Here is a 22,792-nt window from a genome sequence, read left to right on the forward strand (position 1 = left end):
TCTCCACAAGGACAGGAAATCAAGGAACATTCTCCCAAAGACTATTTTCAATATAGGGATTAGGCTTAGGGTTACAATTAGAGTTAAGGTTAGTGTAGTGTTAGGGTACCAGAATGGAAATCTATTTTAGGTCCCCTCAAGAAAAGTAAAACATATGTTTTGTGTGTGTGTGTGTGTGTGTGTGTGTGTGTGTGTGTGTGTGTCCTTACCAGATGAACTCTTTGCAGTGGAAGCAGAAGGTGGGCTGCCGTAGGAATGTGGACATGAACTTGTGTCCGTTGACCTGGTGAATTTTGCGTTTCACGGCCCCCTGCCTCTTCCTGTTGAACTGCTTAAACACCTTCACATTCCCAGTGGCGTCATCTTAGAACATGGGAACAGAATGGGATGGGGGTCAGACAGTATTGGGATTCCAACTGCAAGCTCTGAAACTTTACACCGGATCATTGCAGCTAGCTAGCTGCTATCCGAGTGGCTACTCCTGACTAACGTCTCTGTCACGAAGCAAGCATCCAGTTAGCCTGGAACTAGCCTCGAGCTAGGCCCATCTCCCGGCTAGCCAAAGAGGTCCTTCAGCCAATTCTTGGGCTACAATACCTATTTTTCCAATTGGCCCTTTTACTGCCGACACGGAACCCCGCTGATCCATCACGACTGGTCTACCAATGTAACCGTCCGAGGGGGTCTCAACAGGCTATTCTGTCACGATGTCGCCGAAGAACCATCTAGCTTTTCTGAACACTGTGTCCCCTGCTCGCCTAGCGTAGTAGTGACTACCGAACAGCACCCTGACTCACCTATTGCTGCTCTTTTGACCCTATGATCACAGCTACACAGCGGATGCCCCTGTACTGTTTCAATAACACGGTACCTCATTTTGTTTACCTGTCGGCCCCAGCCTTAAATTCAGGCCCTGTATGTCCTAACCAACCCGCTCTGCCCATTCATCGCCATTTACCCGTTGTTGTCTTAGCTCTCCTGATCAACAACTGTGTTTGCTTTATGCCTCTCTCTAATGTCAATATGCCTTGTTTACTGCTGTCTTGGCTCGTTCTTACGGTTTTATTTCAGCCCTCAGTCCCACTCAAAATGCCTTAGATAGCTCATTTGTCCCACCCCACACACATGCAGAGTCCTCACCTGGCTTAACTGGTGCCTCAAGAGACGAAACCTCTCTCATCGTCACTCAACACCTAGGTTTACCTCCACTGTACTCACATCCTACCATACCATTGTCTGAACATCATGCCCTGAATCTATTCTACCACTCCCAGAAATCTGCTCCTTTTATTCTCTGTCCCCAATGCAATAGACGACCAGTTTTTATAGCCTTCAGCCGTACCCTTATCCTACTCTGTTCCTCTGGTGATGTAGAGGTTAACCCAGGCCCTGTAGCCCCCAGTTCCACTTCTTTTCACCAGGCGCTATCTTTTGTTGACTTCTGTAACCGTAAAAGTCTAGGTTTCATGCATGTTAACATCAGAAGCCTCCTCCCTAAGTTTGTTTTATTCACTGCTTTAGCACACACACATCTTGCTCCAAGATGGCATAGCAGTCAGACGTCTTTTGTCCTCGTCTTGCCGTGTCCCGTATATATATATATATATATATATATTTACAACTTTCTTCACATACCTTTTTATATATATGTTTTATTTTCCATAAACTCATCTTCAAAACTCTCCTGCAACCCGCCTCACCAATTTATATTTTTAAAAAAGAAAGTATTATTTACCTCAAATCTGTAATCCTCCATAGCAACTAACCAGAAGCTAATCCAGAAGCTAATCAGAAGCTAGTTAGCTTCTTTACTGGCTAATCGTTAGTATTCAGCTAACCACGGTTTGTGGTCATCAGCTATCCTTTAGCTCAAAAATCTATCACCAGTTTTGTACGGCGAGGCTCGGACCGGAACATATCGGACCTATTTTTCTCTACATGTCCCCGGATTTGAAGCGCTAACTCTGGACATTTATACCTGGATCTCGCAGGTAGCTAGCTGCTATCCGTGTGACTATCAGCTTATGTTGATTCCGGAGCAAACATCAATAATTCCGGAGCTAGCCAGCTGAAGAGTTCCATCAGTCACTCCTGGCCTACAATCACCTATCCGGACCCGTTTTACTGCCAACGCGGAGCCCCACCGGGCCTTCACAACTGGACTACCGACGTTATCTACCCGAGGGAGTTATTTATTTATTTTTCTTCTTGGGCCTCTATATCTATTGTTTTTTGTTTTTTTGCAAAATGGATTCATCCCCTCTACCACACAGAACCCCACTAAATCCTACCGACCGAAACGCACGAGGTGGCTAAAAACAGACCTCCATTCTATGCTAGCTTGCTATCGATGGCCCGGCTAGCTGTCTGAATCGCCGTGACCCCAACCAACCTCACTACTCACTGGACACTTTTGATCACTCGACTAAGCATGCCTCTCCTTAATGTCAATATGCCTTGCCCATTGCTGTTCTGGTTAGTGTTTATTGGCTTATTTCACTGTAGAGCCTCTAGTCCTGCTCACTATACCTTATCCAACCTATTAGTTCCACCACCCACACATGCAATGACATCTCCTGGTTTCAATGATGTTTCTAGAGACAATATCTCTCTCTTCATCAGTCAATACCTAGGTTTACCTGCACTGTATTCACATCCTACCATACCTTTGTCTGTACATTATACCTTGAAGCTATTTTATCGCCTCCAGAAACCTCCTTTTACTCTCTGTTCCAGACGTTCTAGACGACCAATTCTTATTGCTTTTAGCCGTACCCTTATCCTACTCCTCCTCTGTTCCTCTGGCGATGTAGAGGTGAATCCAGGCCCTGCAGTGCCTAGCTCCACTCCTATTCTCCAGGCGCTCTCTTTTGACGACTTCTGTAAACGTAATAGCCTTGGTTTCATACATGTTAACATTAGAAGCCTCCTCCCTAAGTTTGTTCTATTCACTGCTTTAGCACACTCTGCCAACCCGGATGTTCTAGCTGTGTCTGAATCCTGGCTTAGGAAGACCACCAAAAATTCTGAAATTTTCATCCCAAACTACAACATTTTCAGACAAGATAGAACTGCCAAAGGGGGCGGTGTTGCAATCTACTGCAAAGATAGCCTGCAGAGTTCTGTCCTACTATCCAGGTCTGTACCCAAACAATTTGAACTTCTACTTTTAAAAATCCACCTCTCTAAAAACAAGTCTCTCACCGTTGCCGCCTGCTATAGACCACCCTCTGCCCCCAGCTGTGCTCTGGACACCATATGTGAACTGATTGCCCCCATCTATCTTCAGAGCTCATGCTGCTAGGCGACCTAAACTGGAACATGCTTAACACCCTAGCCATCCTACAATCTAGCTTGATGCCCTCAATCTCACACAAATTATCAATGAAGCTACCAGGTACCTCCCCAAAGCCTTAAACATGGGAACCCTCATAGATATCATCCTAACCAACTTGCCCTTTAACCAGTTGAAGCTAGGGGGGGCGCTATTTCATTATTGGACAAAAAAACGTGCCCGTTTTAAGCGCAATATTTTGTCACAAAAAGATGCTCGACTATGCATATAATTGCCAGCTTTGGAAAGAAATGATATTATCTGTGGGTGCCCCAGAACTGATCTTACAGGCGAAACCAAGATGCAACCTCAAACAGGAAATGAGTAGGATTTTTGAGGCTCTGTTTTCCATTGTCTCCTTATATGGCTGTGAAAGCGCCACAAATTAGCCTGCCCTTTCTTTCGTTTCTCCAAGTTGTCTGCAGCATTGTGACGTATTTGTAGGCATATCATTGGAAGATTGGCCATAAGAGACTACATTTACCAGGGGTCCGCCCAGTGTCCTTTGTTGAAATTGTTGCGTAATCTCCAAGCTGCTCGCATTCATCCATGTGATTGAGACAGAGAGGAGACTTCCAGGAATGATATATCATGAAGAGATATGTGAAAAACACCTTGAGGATTGATTCTAAACAACGTTTACCATGTTTCAGTCAATATTATGGAGTTAATGAGGAAGAAAGTTTGGCGTTTGGATGAATGAATTTGTTTTTTTTTGGTAGCCAAACATGACGCAGAAAACGGACCGATTTCTCCTGCACAACTAAAAAACTGAACATTTGCTATCTAACTGAGAGTCTCCTCATTGAAAACATCCGAAGTTCTTCAAAGGTAAATGATTTATTGAATGTTTTTGCTGGTTTTTGTGAAAATGTTGCCTGCTAATGCTAAAGCTAAATGCTAACGCTAAATGCTAGTTTGCTATGGTTGAGAAGCATATTTTGAAAATCTGAGATGACAGTGTTGTTAACAAAAGGCTAAGCTTGAGAGCAAATAGATTAATTTCATTTCATTTGCGATTTTCATGAATAGTTAACGTTGCGTTATGGTAATGAGATTGAGGCTGTATTCACGATCCCGGATCCGGGATGGCTCGACGCAAGAAGTTAAATACACCTCTGCTGTCTTCAACCAAGATCTCAGCGATCACTGCCTCATTGCCTGCATCCGTAATGGGTCAGCGGTCAAACTACCTCCACTCATCACTGTCAAACGCTCCCTGAAACACTTCAGCGAGCAGGCCTTTCTAATCAACTTGGCCTAGATATCCTGGAAGGATATTGATCTCATCCCATCAGTAGAGGATGCCTTTTTTTTTTTTTTAAATGCCTTCCTAACCATCTTAAATAAACATGCCCCATTCAAGAAATTTAGAACCAGGAACAGATATAGCCCTCGGTTCTCCCCAGACCTGACTGCCCTTAACCAACACAAAAACATCCTATGGCGTTCTGCATTAGCATCGAACAGCCCCCGTGATATGCAGCTGTTCAGGGAAGCTAGAAACCATTATACACAGGCAGTTAGAAAAGCCAAGTCTAGCTTTTTCAAGCAGAAATTTGCTTCCTGCAACACTAACTCAAAAAAGTTCTGGGACACAGTAAAGTCCATGGAGAATAAGAACACCTCCCAGATGCCCACTGCACTGAAGATAGGAAACACTGTCACCACTGATAAATACACTATAATTAAGAATTTCAATAAGCATTTTTCTATGGCTGGCCATGCTTTCCACCGGTCAACAGCACTGCACCCCCCACAGCAACTCGCCCAAGCCTTCCCCATTTCTCCTTCTCCCAAATCCAGTCAGCTGATGTTCCGAAAGAGCTGCAAAATCTGGACCCCTACAAATCAGCCGGGCTAGACAATCTGGACCCTTACTTTCTAAAATGATCTGCCGAAACTGTTGCAACCCCTATTACTAGCCCGTTCAACCTCTCTTTCGTGTCGTCTGAGATTCCCAAACATTGGAAAGCAGCTGCGGTCATCCCCCTCTTCAATGGGGGGGACACTCTTGACCCAAACTGCTACAGACCTATATCTATACTACCCTGCCTTTCTAAGGTCTTCGAAAGCCAAGTCAACAAACAGATTACCGACCATTTCAAATCTCACCATACCTTCTATGCTATGCAATCTGGTTTCAGAGCTGGTCATGGGTGCCCCTCAGCCACGCTCAAGGTCCTAAACGATATCTTAACCGCCATCTATAAGAAACATTACTGTGCAGCCGTATTCATTGATCTGGCCAAGGCTTTCGACTCTGTCAATCACCACATCCTCATCGGCAGACTCAACAGCCATGGTTTCTCAAATGACTGCCTTGTCTGGTTCATCAACTACTTCTCAGATAGAGTTCAGTGTGTCAAATCGGACGGCCTGTTGTCCGGACCTCTGGCAGTCTCTATGGGGGTGCCACAGGGTTTAATTCTCGGGCCGAAACTTTTCTATGTATACATCAATGTCGCTCTTGCTGCTAGTGATTCTCTGATCCACCTCTACGCAGACAACACCATTCTGTATATTTCTGGCCCTTCTTCGGACACTGTGTTAACAAAACTCCAGACGAGCTTCAATGCCATGCAACACTTCTTCCGTGGCCTCCAACTGCTCTTAAATGCAAGTAAAACTAAATGCATGATCTTCTACCGATTGCTGCCCGCACCCGCCCGCCAGTCTAGTATCACTACTCTGGATGGTTCTGACTTAGAATATGTGGACAACTACAAATACCTAGGTGTCTGATTAGACTGTACTCTTCTTCTAGACTCACATTAAGCATCTCCAATCCAAAATTAAATCTAGAATCTGCTTCCTATTTCGCAACAAAGCATCCTTCACTCATGCTGCCAAACATACCCTCGTAAAACTGACTATCCTACCGATCATTGACTTCGGCGATGTCATTTACAAAATAGCCTCATCCCCATATTGTTGTTTTTTTTTGCTCATTTGCACCCCATTATCTCTACTTGCACAATCGTCTTCTGCACATCCATCACTCCAGAGTTTATTTGCTAAATTGTAATTATTTTGCCACTATGGCCTATTTATTGCCTTACCTTCCTAATCTTACTACATTTGCACACACAGTACATAGATTTTTCAATTCTGTTATTGACTGTATGTTTGTTTATCCCATGTGTAACTCTGTGTTGTTTGTTTCGCACTGCTTTGCTTTATCTTGGCCAGGTCGAAAATGAGAACTTGTTCTCAACTTGCCTACCTGGTTAAATAAAATTTAAAACATTTAAAAATGTTTATCAAAACATTGGTGCGTGGGTAAAATCACCAAGGAAGCCAATCCAGGACAAAAAAGCCATACTTCAACTGGTGTTGTGATAAATGCGTTGATAGCTCTATAACCGGTTTGCTCACATGCCTTACCACCATGACATATTGGCCTAAGGCCAGAGGCAATAAAAATACAGTGGCAGAATAAAGTCAACCACACATGTCTCATTACAAAACCAGAGAGCAACATCTGTCCTGTGAAATCCACAAAACATATTGCATGTAGCAAACAGTTATATGACCTACAGCATGGTAGAGCAAGGTAATGCTTGACATTTTCACACTACTAAACAACTATTTATTTAGAGCCACAGAGAGTTCCCTATTCCAGCACCATTTCAATTTCAACAGCTTATCACCTATGCTTAGTCTAATAGTGACAACTACAGTGAACAAAAATATAAACGCATCATGTAAAGTGTTGGTCCCATGTTTCATGAGCTGAAACAAAAGATCTCAGAAATGTTCAATAAGCACAAAAAGCTTATTTCTTTCAAATTGATTCTGAGGAGTATTTCTCTCCCTTCATGTTGCCTAAACGGTCTATGACAGTCACACAGTACACACTAAGTTGTTGTTGACCTAGGCTACCTGGCTAAAATACTTGCTCGCTAGCCTAACTTCCTTTCATGGGAAACGATAGGTCAGGCCAGCTAGTTAACATTAGCATACCACAATCTAGCGACACGTTGAACTTCCATCCTCTCAGGCCAGGGGCACAATGTACGAATTTATGGTTGGATCAGAATCGCCGTTTTAATGATTGACCAGTATGGAGAATTAAGTCCAAATCCCTATCTCCATCCATGGCTAATTTAGGAAAGGGACGATTTTAGCTAGCTAGCCACCGGAGAACACAACAATTAAAGTTTTTTTCTGTCAGTAATGATGATTGGCCTGTGATGTGATTGGACTGAAGCCAAATCCAAACTATCTTCGCTTGAAAAATGTTTTTGTTGCGCCAGGACCATTCAAAGCTGAGCTCACTCAGTTTAATAGTTGATTGGCTATTATCAAGGGAGGCCAAATACTTGCTGGCTTCCCTTGCATTCAATATTATGGGCAGCATCAATTTCACTCTTTCTGACCAGAAAGCATCAGATAGATACACTACACATACTGAGACAGAGGGGCGCGGTTTCGTTCAATGGGATGCTTTCTCCGGTGAGATACGTTCAGCCTCTTGTGAATTGAAGGAAATTTATGAAACACAGAGAGATTGCACTACCAGTCTAACGTTTTAGAACACCTACTCATTCAAGGGTTTTTCTTTATTTTTTACTATTTTCTACATTGTAGAATAATAGTGAAGACATCAAAACTATGAAATAACACACATTGAATCATGTTGTAACCAAAAAAAATTTAACAAATCAAAATACAAATACAAAAAAAATACAAATTCAAATAGCCACCCTGACAGCTTTGCACACTCTTGGCATTCTCTCAACCAGCTTCACCTGGAATGCTTTTCCAACAGTCTTGAAGGAGTTTATTTTATATGTTTTTTTCTTGGTACATTTTTGGGGGAAGCCACTGATCATATCGTATGGTATTATGGATGAGTGTGTGCGTGTCTATAGGTGAGTGTGTATGTCTGTGTGCGTGTGTGTCTGTCTAGAGTAATAATAGTTGAGTTTGTGAGGTGCTAGAACCACATACGAACAACGGAAAGTTGTATGTTTTAGAGTCCCGACACACGTCAGAGAGACAGGTGGTGGAGTACTACACTGAGAATGGCACTCAATTGTCAGCTATTGAAGGATGTTTGATTTGCCACAGCAAAAACTAGGGTTTAATGTGTGTTATTTCATGGACGGAACCTCCCTAAAGCATTCATGACTTATCCCAATCGTACTCTTTACAAATTAAATATTATTATATCAGGGAAATGACCTTCAGATTGGAGAGGTTTATGAATGATATTATGATAAAGTGAGAGAAATTTGCAGAGCTATGTGCAGTTTTTATTTGTAGGGTATCCAGGTCAGGTGCAGTTTAGATAAGGTCATGATGATTTTCAGTGGTGATAAAACCACGGCAGAGCACTATACAAACTGCTAGAGGGGAGTATGTTATTCAGACAGGAAATATGGATGATAGAACATTGTTGCTTTTATCTGAAAGGAAACAAAGGAGATAGGATTCCCATCAGTCAAAGCATCTACAGTATGTCTTACAGTAAGTCAGTTACAGGCATGCACAAACGCGCACACACACACACAACCAGGTTTTTGTGACGCCGAATGTCTGTTTGACAGCCTGTTATTTATCAGCTGCATCAGTGGGTGTGTTGAAGCAGCCAGACAGACAGACAGACTTTTAACTTTAGAGGGAGGAGGGTCGAATAGAACAAAATGTTACTGAATATTTAAGTAGTTGAAAGAATGTATGCTGTCTCAGTGTAAGAGAAATAAAAGATAGGAACAGAGAAAGAGGGAGAAAGAGATAGTTGTGCCATCTATGGATGAAATAGATAGAGGGTTAGTGTGAGATACAGTGAAAAACTCTTACCATCAATGAAGGAGCCATTTAGTGCTATGAGTATGTACACCTTGCCCTCTGGCTCCAGGTCCACCTGCACACAAACACAGGAGACATTAGACTAGACTATTTAAAGGCCCAGTGCAGTCAAACATGATTTTCCTGTGTTTTATATATATTTCCACACTTTAAGCTTGGGATAATACTATGAAAATTATAATGATGTCCTTTTAGTGTACGAGCTGTTAGAAAAGGCCACTTGGTTTTGGTGGGATGATGTTTTGGCCTGCCTGGTAATATAGTTAGACCAATAAGAAAGAGAGTTCCAAACCTCAGCTAGTTTTCAGTTTCCCTCCCCACTCAGACCACTCCAAGACAGTCCTAGAAAAATACATCTTGAGAAATAGCTCTTTATTAAGAAACTATCTGTTTCTTTATTACCATTTAATTTAAAACAATCAATCACAGAAGGGTACTTAATTGTTACCCAGAAATGATTTGATATTGAGATATAAAAAAAACATCTGCATTGTTAGGTTTTTCTTTACCATACCGGTATTTAGCATGTTGAGTGGGTTGAGTGTGTATGTAATGTGGGGAGAATGTGAGCAATGTGGTGAAGAGACTAGAGAGCAGGTCCAGCTGGTTGAGCTAGCTCTATTAAAATGACACCCTGCTCCAGTGAAAATTTCGGAAAGTACTCAGACCACTTGACCTTTTCACATTTTGTTACGTTACAGCCTTATTCTAAAATTAATTAAATAGAACATTTTCTTCAGCAATCGCTACACGATACCCCATAATGACAAAGCGAAAACAGAAATACCTTATTTACATAATTATTCAGACCCTTTGCTATGCGACTCGAAATTGAGCTCAGGTGCATCCTGTTTCCATTGATCATCCTTGAGATGTTTCTAAAACTTGTTTGGAGTACACTTGTGGTAAATTCAATTGATTGGACATGATTTGATAAGGCACATACATGACTATACAAGGTCCCACAGTTGACAGTGCATGTCAAAGCAAAAACCAAGCCATGAGATCGAAGCAATTGTCCATAGAGCTCCAAGACAGGATTTTGTCGAGGCAAAGATCTGGGGAAAGGTACCAAAACATTTCTGCAGCATTGAAATTCCTCAAGAACACAGTGGCCTCCATCATTCTTAAATGGATGAAGTTTGGAACCACCAAGACTCTTCCGAGAGCTGGCTGCACGGCCAAACTGAGCAATTGGGGGAGAAGGGCCTTGGTCAGGGAGGTGACAAAGAACCTGATAGTCACTCTGACAGAGCTCTAGAGTTCCTCTGTGGAGATGAGAGAACCTTCCTGAAGGACAGGCCTTTATGGTAGAGGGCCAGATGGAAGTCACTCAGTAAAAGGCACAGGACAGCCTGCTGGGAGGACTCTCAGACCATGAGAAACAAGATTCTCTGATCTGATGAAACCAAGATTGACCTCTTTGGCCTGAATGCCAAGCGTCACGTCTGGAGGAAATCCCTATGGTAAAGCATGGTGGTGGCAGCATCATGCTGTGGGGATATTTTTTAGCGGCAGAGACTAGTCAGGATAGAGGGAAAGATGAACTGTGCAAAGAACAGAGAGATATTTGATGAGGTCCCGAGTGCTCTGGAGCAGGTTCTCAGACTTGGACAAAAGTTTTACCTTCCAACAGGACACAGTAAGCACACAGCCATGACAATGCAGGAGTGGCTTCGGGACAAGTCTCTGAATGTCCTTGAGAGGCCCAGTTAGAGCCTGAACTTGAACCCGATCAATATTTATGGAGAGGCCTGAAAATAGCTGTGCAGCAATGCTTCCCATCCAACCTGACAGAGCTTGAGAGGATCTCCCCAAATACAGGCGTGCCAAGCTTGTAGCGTCATACCCAAGTAGACTCGAGGCTGTAATCGCTGCCAAAGTTGCTTAGACAAAGTACAGGGTCTGAATACTTATGCAAATGTAATATTTAAGTTTTAATTTTTCATACTTTTGCAAAAAAAATGCTTTTGCCTTGTCAGCGTGAGGTTGTGTAGATTGATGACAAAAATCAATTTTAGAAAAAGGCTGTAACATAATAAAATGTGGAAAAAGTCAAGGGGTCTGAATACTTTCTAAATACACTGTAAGTATAAAGAAAACCTACACACATAGACATAAGACAGACAGAGGTCGAAAGGTTTGTATTAGGCCCACAGTGAGAACCTGAAGGATCTCCACAGTGCTGCGGAGGCCATGCACAAGCCACTCAAATGGAAACGGAGGTGACTTACAGCCAGGTGAGTAACTTGCCGGGGGCATGGAGACGGGGAGTAATGACTGCCCCAATATTAGAAACAAGTCAATTTGAACCCGTTAATATCTTACCATGATTAGTTTGATTACAGTGGGGACATGTTTTCCAATCAAAGTGCCAGGCAGCTACTGGCTTTATGTTCCTCATTCCTCATTTTATGATTGGATCCCCCCCAGCCGGCCCATTCCGAGTAAGCACAGCAACGCGCATACTGCAGTAGAGGCTCCATGCGAATGTTCCAAAATGCAATTAGCGGGAACACAATTAGCGGGAACACACCCATTTGATCTGAACAAACCGTGCCTCGAGTATGTCAACAGAATCAAGCTTTTAGACGTTAATGTTATCCTACATTATATTTGTCAAACATGAGTGGCATATAGCCTATATTTAGGTACTTAAAAGTTTGGCTACATTTTCTGGCGCCTCCCTCATGTCAGCATCAGTGTGGACATATCACCTAGGCTACACTTTGAGATGTAGGCTAATTATTTATGTACAAGTAACTGCCAAAACAAAGGAAACACCAACATAAAGTGTTTTAGTGCGTTGGGCCACAACGAGCCGACAGAACAGCTTCAATTCGCCTTGGCATAGATTCTACAAGTGTCTGGAACTCTAAGGGATGCAACACCATTCTCCAAGGAGAAATTCCATAATTTGTTGTTTTGGTGATGGTGGTGGGAAATGCTGTCTCAGGCACAGCTCCAGAATCTTCCATAAATCTTCAATTGGTTTGAGATCAGGTGACTGACACACACATACTTTAAACTCCATGAGATTATTTATTCTAGCCATGGTAGCCAAAATGATGTGCAACTGGACATTATTATATCTTACATGACCCTAAGCATGAAGTTGCTTAATAAACTCAGGAACTATACCTGTGTGGAAGTACCTGTTTTCAACATACTTTGTATCCCTCATTTACTCAAGTGTTTATTTTATTTTGTCAGTTACCCATACATTTATGCAAAATAGATTAGAATATTATTCCAGTGTTGGCCTTTTAAGCAGTGGTGTAAAGTACTGAAGTAAAACTACTTTAAAGTACTACTTAAGTAGTTTTGGGGGGGTATCTGTAATTTACTTAACTATTTATTTTTTTGACTACTTTTTACTTCACTACGTTTCTTGAAAAAAATATTATACTTTTTACTCAAAACATTTTCCCTGACACCCAAAAGTACTCATTACATTTTGAATGCTTAGCGGGATAGGAAAATGGTCCAACTCACACACTTATCAAGAGAACATCCCTGGTCATCCCTACTGCCTCTGATCTGGTGGACTCACTAAACACAAAAGCTTTTTTGTAAATGATGTCTGAGTGTTGGAGTGTGCCCCTGGCTATCCATACATTTAAAAAACAAGAAAATGGTGCCATCTGGTTTGCTTAGTAAGGAATTTGAAATGATTTATACTTTTACTTTTGATACTTAAGTATATTTCAAACCAAATACTTTCAGACTTTTACTCAAGTAGTATTTTACTGGGTTACTTTCACTTTTACTTCAGTCATTTTCTATTAAGACATCTTTACTTACACTCAAGTATGACAATTGGGTACTTTTTCCAGCACTGCTTTTTAGTCACATTTCTGGATCAGTTGACAGTCCCATTTATCTATTTCAGTAGTACTCTTATTAGCCTTCTAAATCACTGTGATTGACCTGTCCTAGAGTAAACCCATGCCCCCCCCCCCCGACTTTTACGAAGTACACTACATCACCAAAAGTATGTGGACACCTGCTCGTCGAACATTCTTCTGGGAAGGCTTTCCACTAGATTGCTGCGAGGACTTGCTTCCATTCAGCCACAAGAGCTTTAGTGAGGTCAGGCACGGATGTTGGGCAATTAGGCCTGCTCACAGTTGGCGTTCCAATTTCTCCCAAAGGTGTTTGATGGGGGTTGAGATCAGGGCTTTTTGCAGGCCAGTCAAGTTCTTCCACACCAATTTCGACAAACTATTTCTGTATGGACATCGCTTTGTACACGGCGGCATTATGTTGAAACAGACAAGGGTCTTCCCCAAACTGTTGCCACAAAGTTGGAAACACAGAATCATCTAGAATGCCATTGTATGCTGTAGCATTAAGATTTCCCTTCACTGGAACTGAGGGGCCTCACCCGAACCATGAAAAAAATCCCCAGACCATTATTCCTCCTCCACCAAATTTTACAGTTGGCACTACACATTCGGGCTGGTAGCGTTCTCCAGGCATCCGCCAAATGCAGATTCGTCTGTCGGACTGCCAGATGGTAAAGTGTGATTCATCACTCCAGAGAACATGTTTCCACTGCTCCAGAGCACAACGGCAGCAAGCTTTACACACTCCAGCCGACATTTGGCATTGCACATGGTGATCTAGGCTTGTGTGCGGCTGCTTGGCCATGGAAATCCATTTCATGAAGCACCCGATGAACAGTAATGTTGCTGAAGTTGCTTCCAGAGGCAGTTTGGAACTTTCTAGTGAGTGTTGCAACCAAGGACAGGTTTTTACTCACTATGTGCTTCAGCACTCGGCGGTCCCGTTCTGTGAGCCTGTGTGGCCTACCACTTTGTGGCTAAGCCGTTGTTGCTCCTAGACATTTCCACTTCCCAATTACAGCACTTACAGTTCACCGGGGCAGCTCTACTACCAATGTTTGTTTATGGAGATTGCATGGCTGTGTACTCGGTTTTATAAACCTGTCAGCAACGGGTGTGGCTGAAATAGCTGAATCCACTAATTTGGAGGACAGTCCACATACTTTTGTATGTATAGTGTATTTTAATGTGGGATGGTCATCTAGAGTTCGGGATGTTAAAAGTTGCACTTTGGGAAGATTCTGTCCCGGTGATGAAAAAAAAGTTATTTTTGAGCCCTGCTTGGGTAGTTACATTCACGAGCAATCCAATGAATTAATGTTTTAAAATTTTAAAACAAGTAAAAGTTAATGAACATTTCCTAAATCTACTCCTATGTTCCTGAGTAACTAGTGAACTATTTACTGGTGATGAGATAATTGTGTAAAAATAGTTTTATAGTGGGTGATGCTATGCTTTGTTGGCTATTTTAGCTCGCTAGCACAGTATCTTCCCCTTTTCAACTGCAGCTCCAGATGAGCAGCACTTAGTGAGTCACTGTTCACTAGTGAAAAAGTAGTGCCCTTAATGGAGGTACCAAATTAATTAATGGCTACAAAGCTAGCTAACTACAGTACACTGTACAATTCATAATAGACTGGGACGTTGTTGTCAGCTAGCTAGCTACACCTATTGCCAAACAGTAAAAAAAAAATTTTTTAAATGTTGCTAATAAAAGCAGAATATAATTTATGTTAATAAGCTAACCCCATCATTGTTACGGCCAGACATATTTTTCATATGATAATGGTATTTGATCATATGATTATGGGAGGGTTCAAAGACAGGCAATAGAGAGAGTGAGAGTGTACTGCCCATGTTGAGGCAGGGAGAGGACAAACAGGTCATCGGGTGAGAATTTGAGTTAAGGAAGGCATTATATGTTCAATTCCTCATCTTTTCTGACTGTTGCCCAATGCTACAACAAAACAGTTGCTGCCTTCATTCTGATTTAATTTGGTTGTCATGGTAGGGGTCAGAGACAGTCAGTAGAAAGAGGGAAAGCACTGCCCATGTTGAGGCACAGGGAGAGAGAGGGTGATCAGGTGAGAATTTGGAATTTGAGTTATAAGACAGTCTGGTACAGCATGTTGCACAGAAATGTAAATTGATCACAGATTGGAACTATCGGTTCAACTTCTCATCTTTGCTGACTGTAGCCCAAGTGCTATAACAAATGTTGTTGCCTGCTGATTTCATTTGGTTATCATGGAGATTGAAGACGTGGCTGCTCTCAACAACGACACAAAGCAGATTCAACCATGTTGCCATCTGTCATTCACCAGGAGAAGCTGGATACCATAGAAATGAAAACAATATGCCAACATTGTATTTCTGTCAGTGACGGGCGTAAACAGGTATTTAGTACATTTTAGAGAATTTAGACTAAACATCTGACCCCTCTCTGTACCACTATATGCCCACCTTTATATAAGATTGCAACAGGTAATTGAATGTGTTTGTTTTGTACTTGATGGTGAAAGACAATTAATTGTTGCTATCTATTTTTGAAGTCTATTGCTTGAGCATGATGCTACACTGATTGGTTAATTTAGAAGTCTATTGCTTGAGCATGATGCTACACTGATTGGTTAATTTTGAAATCTATTGCTTGAGCATGATGCTACACTGATTGGTTAATTTTGAAGTCTATCGTTAGATCCATATCGAAGAGTTATATTTTTTGAATGTCACTGAATTATTTTATGAATTAATACTACAATTCAATTGTGTAACTAAGTAAGATGTTTCTGGAGTCAGATTTTAAGTTAATTTGGTATAAGAAATGAGTTATTCAAGACCATGTACTAGCCAAGCGTGGTGAAGGGTACACAAATAGAATAATGGGTTTTAACATTTAAATATAGTTAAAGGGGTGTGGTGGTGACTTTCTGAACTGTTACGAGTAAGAACACAGTTTAAAGAAATATGTGTTTCAGTTGTTATTGGGGTATATTGACCAAATTCACCAGAAACAATAATTTCAGACCTTTTTAAAACAAAACATCTCCCGTGGGGACATGCCCCCAGACCCCCCTAGAGGGGTGTTGACACCGGAACCCGTTGACTCTGACCCCAACCCCAAATATCCAACAAAAAAGTTATGCCCTTGCTTACAGCACAAACTACAGAGAGGGTTCATGTCAGACAGATGCCCCAATGGGAAACCTTGACAACCCACAACAAAAGTGACATGATTGGACTGATACTGCAGGGTCATCTCTATCCTGATTTAGTCATCTCTACCAGCTGGTCTCACCATTCAATATACTTGGTCAGTTAGATAGTTCTGTATCACTGTAAGGAGGGAATATATCTAACATCACACATGATCTAATGCTGAGGCTGAAACATTGGAAACGGAAATCCCAGACAGAAAACGACATCAGATGTAGATGTTATGATAATTCCACCTCTCTCATTCCTTAACTATTGACCTTGACAAGACATCACCCTCCACACATGTTTCCTTTGTGTTCAGCTGAGCACACACAAACTATTAGCCTACTGTCACCCATTACTGTTAGCTCCAGTTCTCTCTCTTTCTCTGAGAGCCCTGGGTCTGTGTACTCTGTGAAGCAGCTGATGCAGTCAGGACTCCAGAGACATAAAGACAGAAGTGTTCAGACTAAATCAAGCTCTGATGCAAACAGGACCACACTAAATTTAAAAATCAGGAACTTTGCCTGGCTGAGCCACAGCAATGGAGGAAGTGGTTTTTTCAGGCAGTGGAAGCTGCTGACAGACATTTAGAGTTAAACTGAGTCTAGTGTATTCAGTCCCCAACCCTTTCTAGAAGAGACAACATTTCGATGAACCTGATAAATGGTTCAACACAGGCCACTATTTGATGTTGTCACAGGTGTAAGTTATGGGTCTTAATGGAAACTGTCCCCCAGTGTTGAGGATGTGAGTGGGGTGTGAGAGGAGTGGGTGGGTGGCACATGAGGCTGAGCCACAGGCTGATGAGACACAGATATGACTGCATGCTTCTATTTTGAGTTGCTATTTTTTAGGTTAACACCTCAAACTGCTGCTTGTCCTGACACACAACATAGACTCTCTCTCTGCTCCTCTGTACTTTGACATGGTGCTGGTCAAGGTTCTGTGTAACAGTGCAATAAGAAGTAAAGTTATTGTATGTGTGTGTCCCGATAGCCCCCCTAAGATTTAAGACACTCTGTAAAGTCTGTGTTTAATATGCAACACTGTACTGAGCAATTCCAAAGTAACACTTTAAACGTTTGCAATAATTTTTTGAGGGGACATTGTTTTAAATTGAACTAGGCAAGTCAGTTAAGAACAAATTGTTATTTACAATGACAGCCTACTGGGGAACAGTGCCTTGTTCAGGGGCGGAATGACAGGTTTTTACCTTGTCAGCTCGGGGATTCAACACAGCAACCTTTTGGTTACTGGCCCAACGCTCTAACCACTAGGCTACCTGCCGTACAACTCTATGCATAATGACTACTTTTAACATTGTCCAAAAACACATTTACTTAAAAAAACAGTGCAGATGCACATTTTGGAACAGAATGACAGTTTGTGCTGTAAATGGTAAATGTGATTTGGTAAAATGTTCAGTGGAAATTGTTAAAGTAGTCCTTGTCCATAGTTGTATGGTATGTTTAACTTCGCAATCATTGTATTTTGTTTGACATACATTTTAAAGTGAGAAATCTGAGTCTCAGCATCATTCTGTTGTCGTGGAATTGCCCTGCTGGTTAGAGAGGAACACAGGTGAGAAAGAGAAAGTGATGTTATTGGCTCTGAGCCAAGAGAGGTTATAAAATGAGGGAGATGAGATGGGATGGGATGGGATTGAGAGGGACTTGGAGCGTCAAGCAGACGTTGGGAAAGCAGCAATAACAGTGGTGTTGGCATGTGGAGGCCTGTGCCCTACTTTTTAGTCTCTACTCTTTGTCATACATATAGGGCCCCAAGCACTTCATCTGAGAAAGCTAACAAAGCAAAAAGATAGTTTCACAGTTCAGATCTATGAGATAAGTGCTGTCAAGAGTGCATGTCCTAAAGTGTGAGGGCAGGCTATGCCCACATCTTGGTCAATAAAACCTCACAGACACAGCCACTGCACCGACTCTGGTCTTCAGCGATTGGCCCCTGGTGGAAGCTTTGCACAAAAACAAAAACTCAGATTCTACTTTTCAAGAGGTTAAAGGGATACTTCCCCAGAGTCGAATGAACTCATGGATACCATTTTTATGTCTTTGCATCCAGTATGAGGGAAGTTAGAGGTAGTTTTAAGAGCCAATGCTAACCAGCGTTTGCACTAACGCTATTTAGCAACTTCCTTCAAACTGCACACGTAGACATAAAAATGGTATCCACCAGTTCATCTGACTCTGGGCTTCATAGCCAACATTGTGAAGTATTGCTTAATAGCTTTTTGGCACCATGACAGAGGAGGTTGAGTATGTCAGCCCATTGCTCCCGAGTGGCGCAGCGGTCTAAGGCACTCTATCTCAGTGTAAGATGTGTCACTGCAGTCCCTGGTTCAAATCAAGGCTGCATCCCTTCTGGCTGTGATTGGGAGTCCTATAGGGTGGCGCACAATTTGTCTGGGTTTGGCCTTCATTGTAAATAAGAATTTGTTCTTAACTGACTTGCCTAATTAAATAAAGGTTTGATTTTAAAAATTGGACTGTGTGACCATAAGAGATAATAAGAAGCCCAGACAGCCACTGGAGGACGGTGGGTCTCAAGGCACACTGACGATCCCAGTTCGCACAGGTTCAGGTTACACATGATTAAAATGGACCAAAAGTAAACCAGACGAGTGAAACTATGTTATATAGGGCAGTTCCAGTGACAAACATAACCCAAACCAATAGTAGCCTACAATGCTATAAAGAGGTGTCCATGTAGCCCCTAAAGCAATGCACATCAACCAGAGAGAGAAATGTAGAAAGTCATAACAGGTCATTCTTTTGATACTGTCACTTTAACATCTATCAATGGCTGTATTTGAGTGGCTGTACGAGAGTGGCGGTATGAGATGCAGTAAGATAGGGTATTATCACACTTCAGCTTGTTTGTGCATGCAAGGCACTGACCCCAGATGCAAAGTCTCTGCTGGTTGTGGTTTCCAACACACTTTACAATGCCATGCTTGACATACTGCTAGCAGGGAGCACAATTACCACATTAGAACGGCATGTGTGGTTATGGCCCTCTGCTGATGTCGCTTCTGCCTTTCCGACAGGCTCAAGCTAGTCTCTAGACAGACGTGTTGCTTCCTATAATGTACTCATGTGGGTCTGGGTTTGAGACTAGGTGTAAGCTAAACACACTATTCACTAAGATGCCGCCTATAATTAGCGGCTCTATATGGGGAAAGGACATGATCGGCTCTTGCCCTGTAAAGAAAGGACTGGAAAGGGAATGGCAAAATGAGTGTAAACTATGCATCTCATGTCTACAAGTAGCACTACTGATGGGGATGTATTTAGAAGTGCCTATGACCTTGTGTCTGGCCCTTGGCATTAGTTTATCATCCAACAGTACAGTATGGAATGTGTATATGCAAATTCCCCAAAAGTTCTCAAAGGGAACTTTTCAGAGCGGTAAAGGAAAATATGATCAGGGTATTTTTTACTGACAGTCTGGCTATATTCATTCTGCTTTAACATAAAGGCTATTTGAGTGAATTGCCAAGAGGATACAATTGTGTCATGACAGCCACATCAGTCCCTATTCATCCTCACAGTGCCCAGGGCTTAAAGTGTAATTTCCAAAACGTTGAACTTCGTATTCATCATTTTCAGCACCACCCGAACAAATGTGAAAATAGTGCGTTTTGTTTTGTTGTAAAAAAAATGTTTTGCTCGTGGTTACATTTCTCCAGCCCCATCTCTCAGCTTTTTATAGGAACAGGGCAGGGATTCGGCTTTATTACTGTTTTAACTAATGATTGCCGCTTTAAAGCTACTCACCCATCCTTCAAAAGTATCTTCTGTGTTCGAGGTTTTGATCAAGTCCTCAAATTGAATAATGCAGTTGGCAACAAAGTCGTCATACCCTATGGGTGCATCATGAAATACAGCCAACTCTATATGCTTGCCGTCGTTGACATTGAGGCAAAACTCTTCGTTGTAAGTTGGCATGTTGGTTTTCTGTTTTGTATGCGTTTGTCCAATTTTGTACTCGTCCACCTTTATCACAAGGTAAGGGTCTAGAGTGGGAGCCGTTTTGTTGAACATTACAGAGTGACGAAGAGAAAAAGTAGTTGGTTTGAGGTCCAGCGCCTCACCAATTCTAAGCTTCAGATACCCGTTGAACTTCATATTGTTCCTCTACAGAAAGAACAAAAATGTAACAAGTTCAAAGTAATAAAAAAAAAAATCTAAAAACACTTAAACTCAAATTAAAACTACGCTATCGCGATAGTCATGTAAGGCATTCCTACATACTGACCTAACTTCAAAATAATATAAATCAATATATTTGACTGTGAACTGGAGTCCAATGTTGCATCCTAGAGCAATTCGAAGACATTGCTCGTCAATAGGCATTTGCAGGTGACGCGTTCGCACGGTGCTCTTGACCCTCGGTCGTGAGCGGTGCCCTGGACCAGCGCGTGTGATCTTGCCTCCCAAAACAACACTGCTGATGTAGGCTATACAGAAAGCGTGCACGTTCTGAGAACGACCTAGGTATACTTCAAGGAAGCACAAGGCAAGTTCCGTAAAAAGGAAGTAACAGAAGTAGCGACCATGCACGATAATGCTTTCTATAGAGTTTCTTCTTTCTCAATGCACGTGTTTACATTTTGTTCTGACTAATCGGCATGCTACAACTAACTGTAAAATGTCTAGTCAATATTAGTCTCATCGGTTATTATCAAGGATTTATATAATAATGTGGAAAAAGTAGCATTAAGACTATAACTACCGTAGTGGACTTGCAGCGCTTAGGGTTGCCTCAGAGCATGGGGGTAGGCTATCGAAATGATTCTCCTGTCCTCGGCAGATAAATAAGGAAATAGCACCCCCTTGTGATATACAGAAAGTGTGACTACAGCTATTTAGCCTCCAGAGGTCTATTGTACAGTTCTTGTGTGAAGAATATCACCTGGCACAGCTGTGAAGATGTAATTAAAGGCACATGGCCATGAGCTGCAAGACATGGTAGAAACAAGTGGGCTTTTAATCTGAGTTGTAAGGATGGGTGCTGTGGAGTTGATTTATGCTGAATGCACCAGAATCAAAAAGAAGGACATTTAAGGCAAGAGTTTTCTTCTGAAAGAGTGCCTCAGAGGACCTATGAAAGTAACCAGAAAGCGCTAATGATGACCTTAACTCATGGGTTAGTTCTAACTCCCCTCCAATCTTAACCCCTCTCTGTCTCTGAATATCTTCCTCTGACACACACTCTCTCTGCCCTCATTTCCAAACTCCCTTGACCCCAATCTTTTTGGCAAAAGAAAAGGTCATATTCGGTGCCACACTGTCAATCTTTGAGGTCAGTAAATATTTCTCTCACGATCAAAGTCTGGCCGTTATTAGTGTTAGCATTGACCTCTCAGCCTTCTCTGCCAAACGTTGCCTCCCCACATCTCTCTCTTCCAGCTGCTTCCAATAAAGGGGCCACATCCCAGGGAACAGAGATGGTCTTAAAAAACAAAGCTTTTAACACGGCTCTTACAGATCTCTGGGATAGAGCCTGTCTTATAAACAACGGCTTTTACCTGCCCTTATAAAAAGAAGACAGCGATGAGATAAAAATGACAGATAGATAGGGTAGTGTGGTTTCATATGTTTTTCACAATTATCACCCCAGAATGACTAACCTGAATACTACATTTACATTACATTACATTTACATTTACATATTTACATTACATTTACATTACTACAGATGTATGTGTATGTCAGTGTGTTGAGTCAGGGATTTGACCTGTCAGTAATAGAATTCCGAGACAAACATGTGCCCGTAATACATCAAAGTGGTCTAAGACAACCTCCTGAGACAACTTTCATTACCGGTAAAAACACATTAAATTGATCCATCATCCATGGTCTGTGAGTAACCATTCCTCACTTTGAATACTGTACATTGGTTTTCATTGCCAGTTTTGTGGAGCATTACACTATACCATCCAGCAGAGGGCAGGCTGAGACTGCTGTTGAACTCAAGAAAGTTCATTTGATAGCCATCTTCCTCCTTCATACCGCATCATCAATCCTTTGTTTTTTTCCATCTTTACTTTTACATGCCCTACTTCCTCATCTTGACAGTGGTCTTTTTTTTCTTAGGCTACCGCAGACATTTTTCTCCACAGCAGTCGTTTCACTGGCTGGCGTTTATACGATCATGGAGGGGGATTTGTTTGGTCTCTCTGTTTTCCCAACTGTCCCCATCTCTCTATTTCTCCAACTCTCTCCCGTTTTTCATCCATTTTTATACTCTCCTCCCTACAGCTGTTGCCATGCCCAAATCAAGAGTTATGATCACACACATCTGAACTCAAACGCGTGTTCTGGTGTGTACTCCACAAACACACATGACCACACTTTCTCATACATATAATCACATATTTCTTTGCAAGGACACACCTCTGGTGTAAACTCTAAAATTGCATGTTAACGTTCTTGTACACATTAACACAGAAGCAGCTACCTCAACCAGGCTGTAACAGTCCAGGGTATTCATTGGTACGACTAAAGTAACTGCCACCTGTAGTGTTTCCACATTCCCTTCACCGTCCACATTACGATTTATGCTCCTGTAA

At 41.9% G+C, this 22,792-nt stretch overlaps 1 protein-coding gene across 5 annotated transcripts in view; it reads right to left on the bottom strand.

Annotated features, from left to right (window-relative positions):
- prkcha (protein kinase C, eta, a) overlaps positions 1-21,035 on the bottom strand; it is a 48,186-nt gene extending 27,151 nt beyond the window's left edge. For 2 of the 5 annotated variants that reach the window (XM_035752164.2, XM_035752163.2), the window contains exons 1-3: positions 19,995-20,891; positions 9,143-9,206; positions 210-363 (exon numbers count right to left, since the gene is read on the bottom strand). In XM_035752164.2, the coding sequence (XP_035608057.1) occupies positions 210-363; positions 9,143-9,206; positions 19,995-20,345 (569 nt within the window). In that variant the 5' untranslated portion in view covers positions 20,346-20,891. Of the gene's footprint in view, positions 1-209; positions 364-9,142; positions 9,207-19,994; positions 20,893-20,952 lie in introns of those variants that run through there. The other 3 variants (XM_035752166.2, XM_035752162.2, XM_035752165.2) reach the window with 3 other exon arrangements.
- Positions 21,036-22,792: the final 1,757 nt, after the last annotated feature.

Source organism: Oncorhynchus keta, chromosome 35 (assembly GCF_023373465.1).
Source record: "Oncorhynchus keta strain PuntledgeMale-10-30-2019 chromosome 35, Oket_V2, whole genome shotgun sequence".
Lineage (NCBI taxonomy): Eukaryota > Metazoa > Chordata > Actinopteri > Salmoniformes > Salmonidae > Oncorhynchus > Oncorhynchus keta.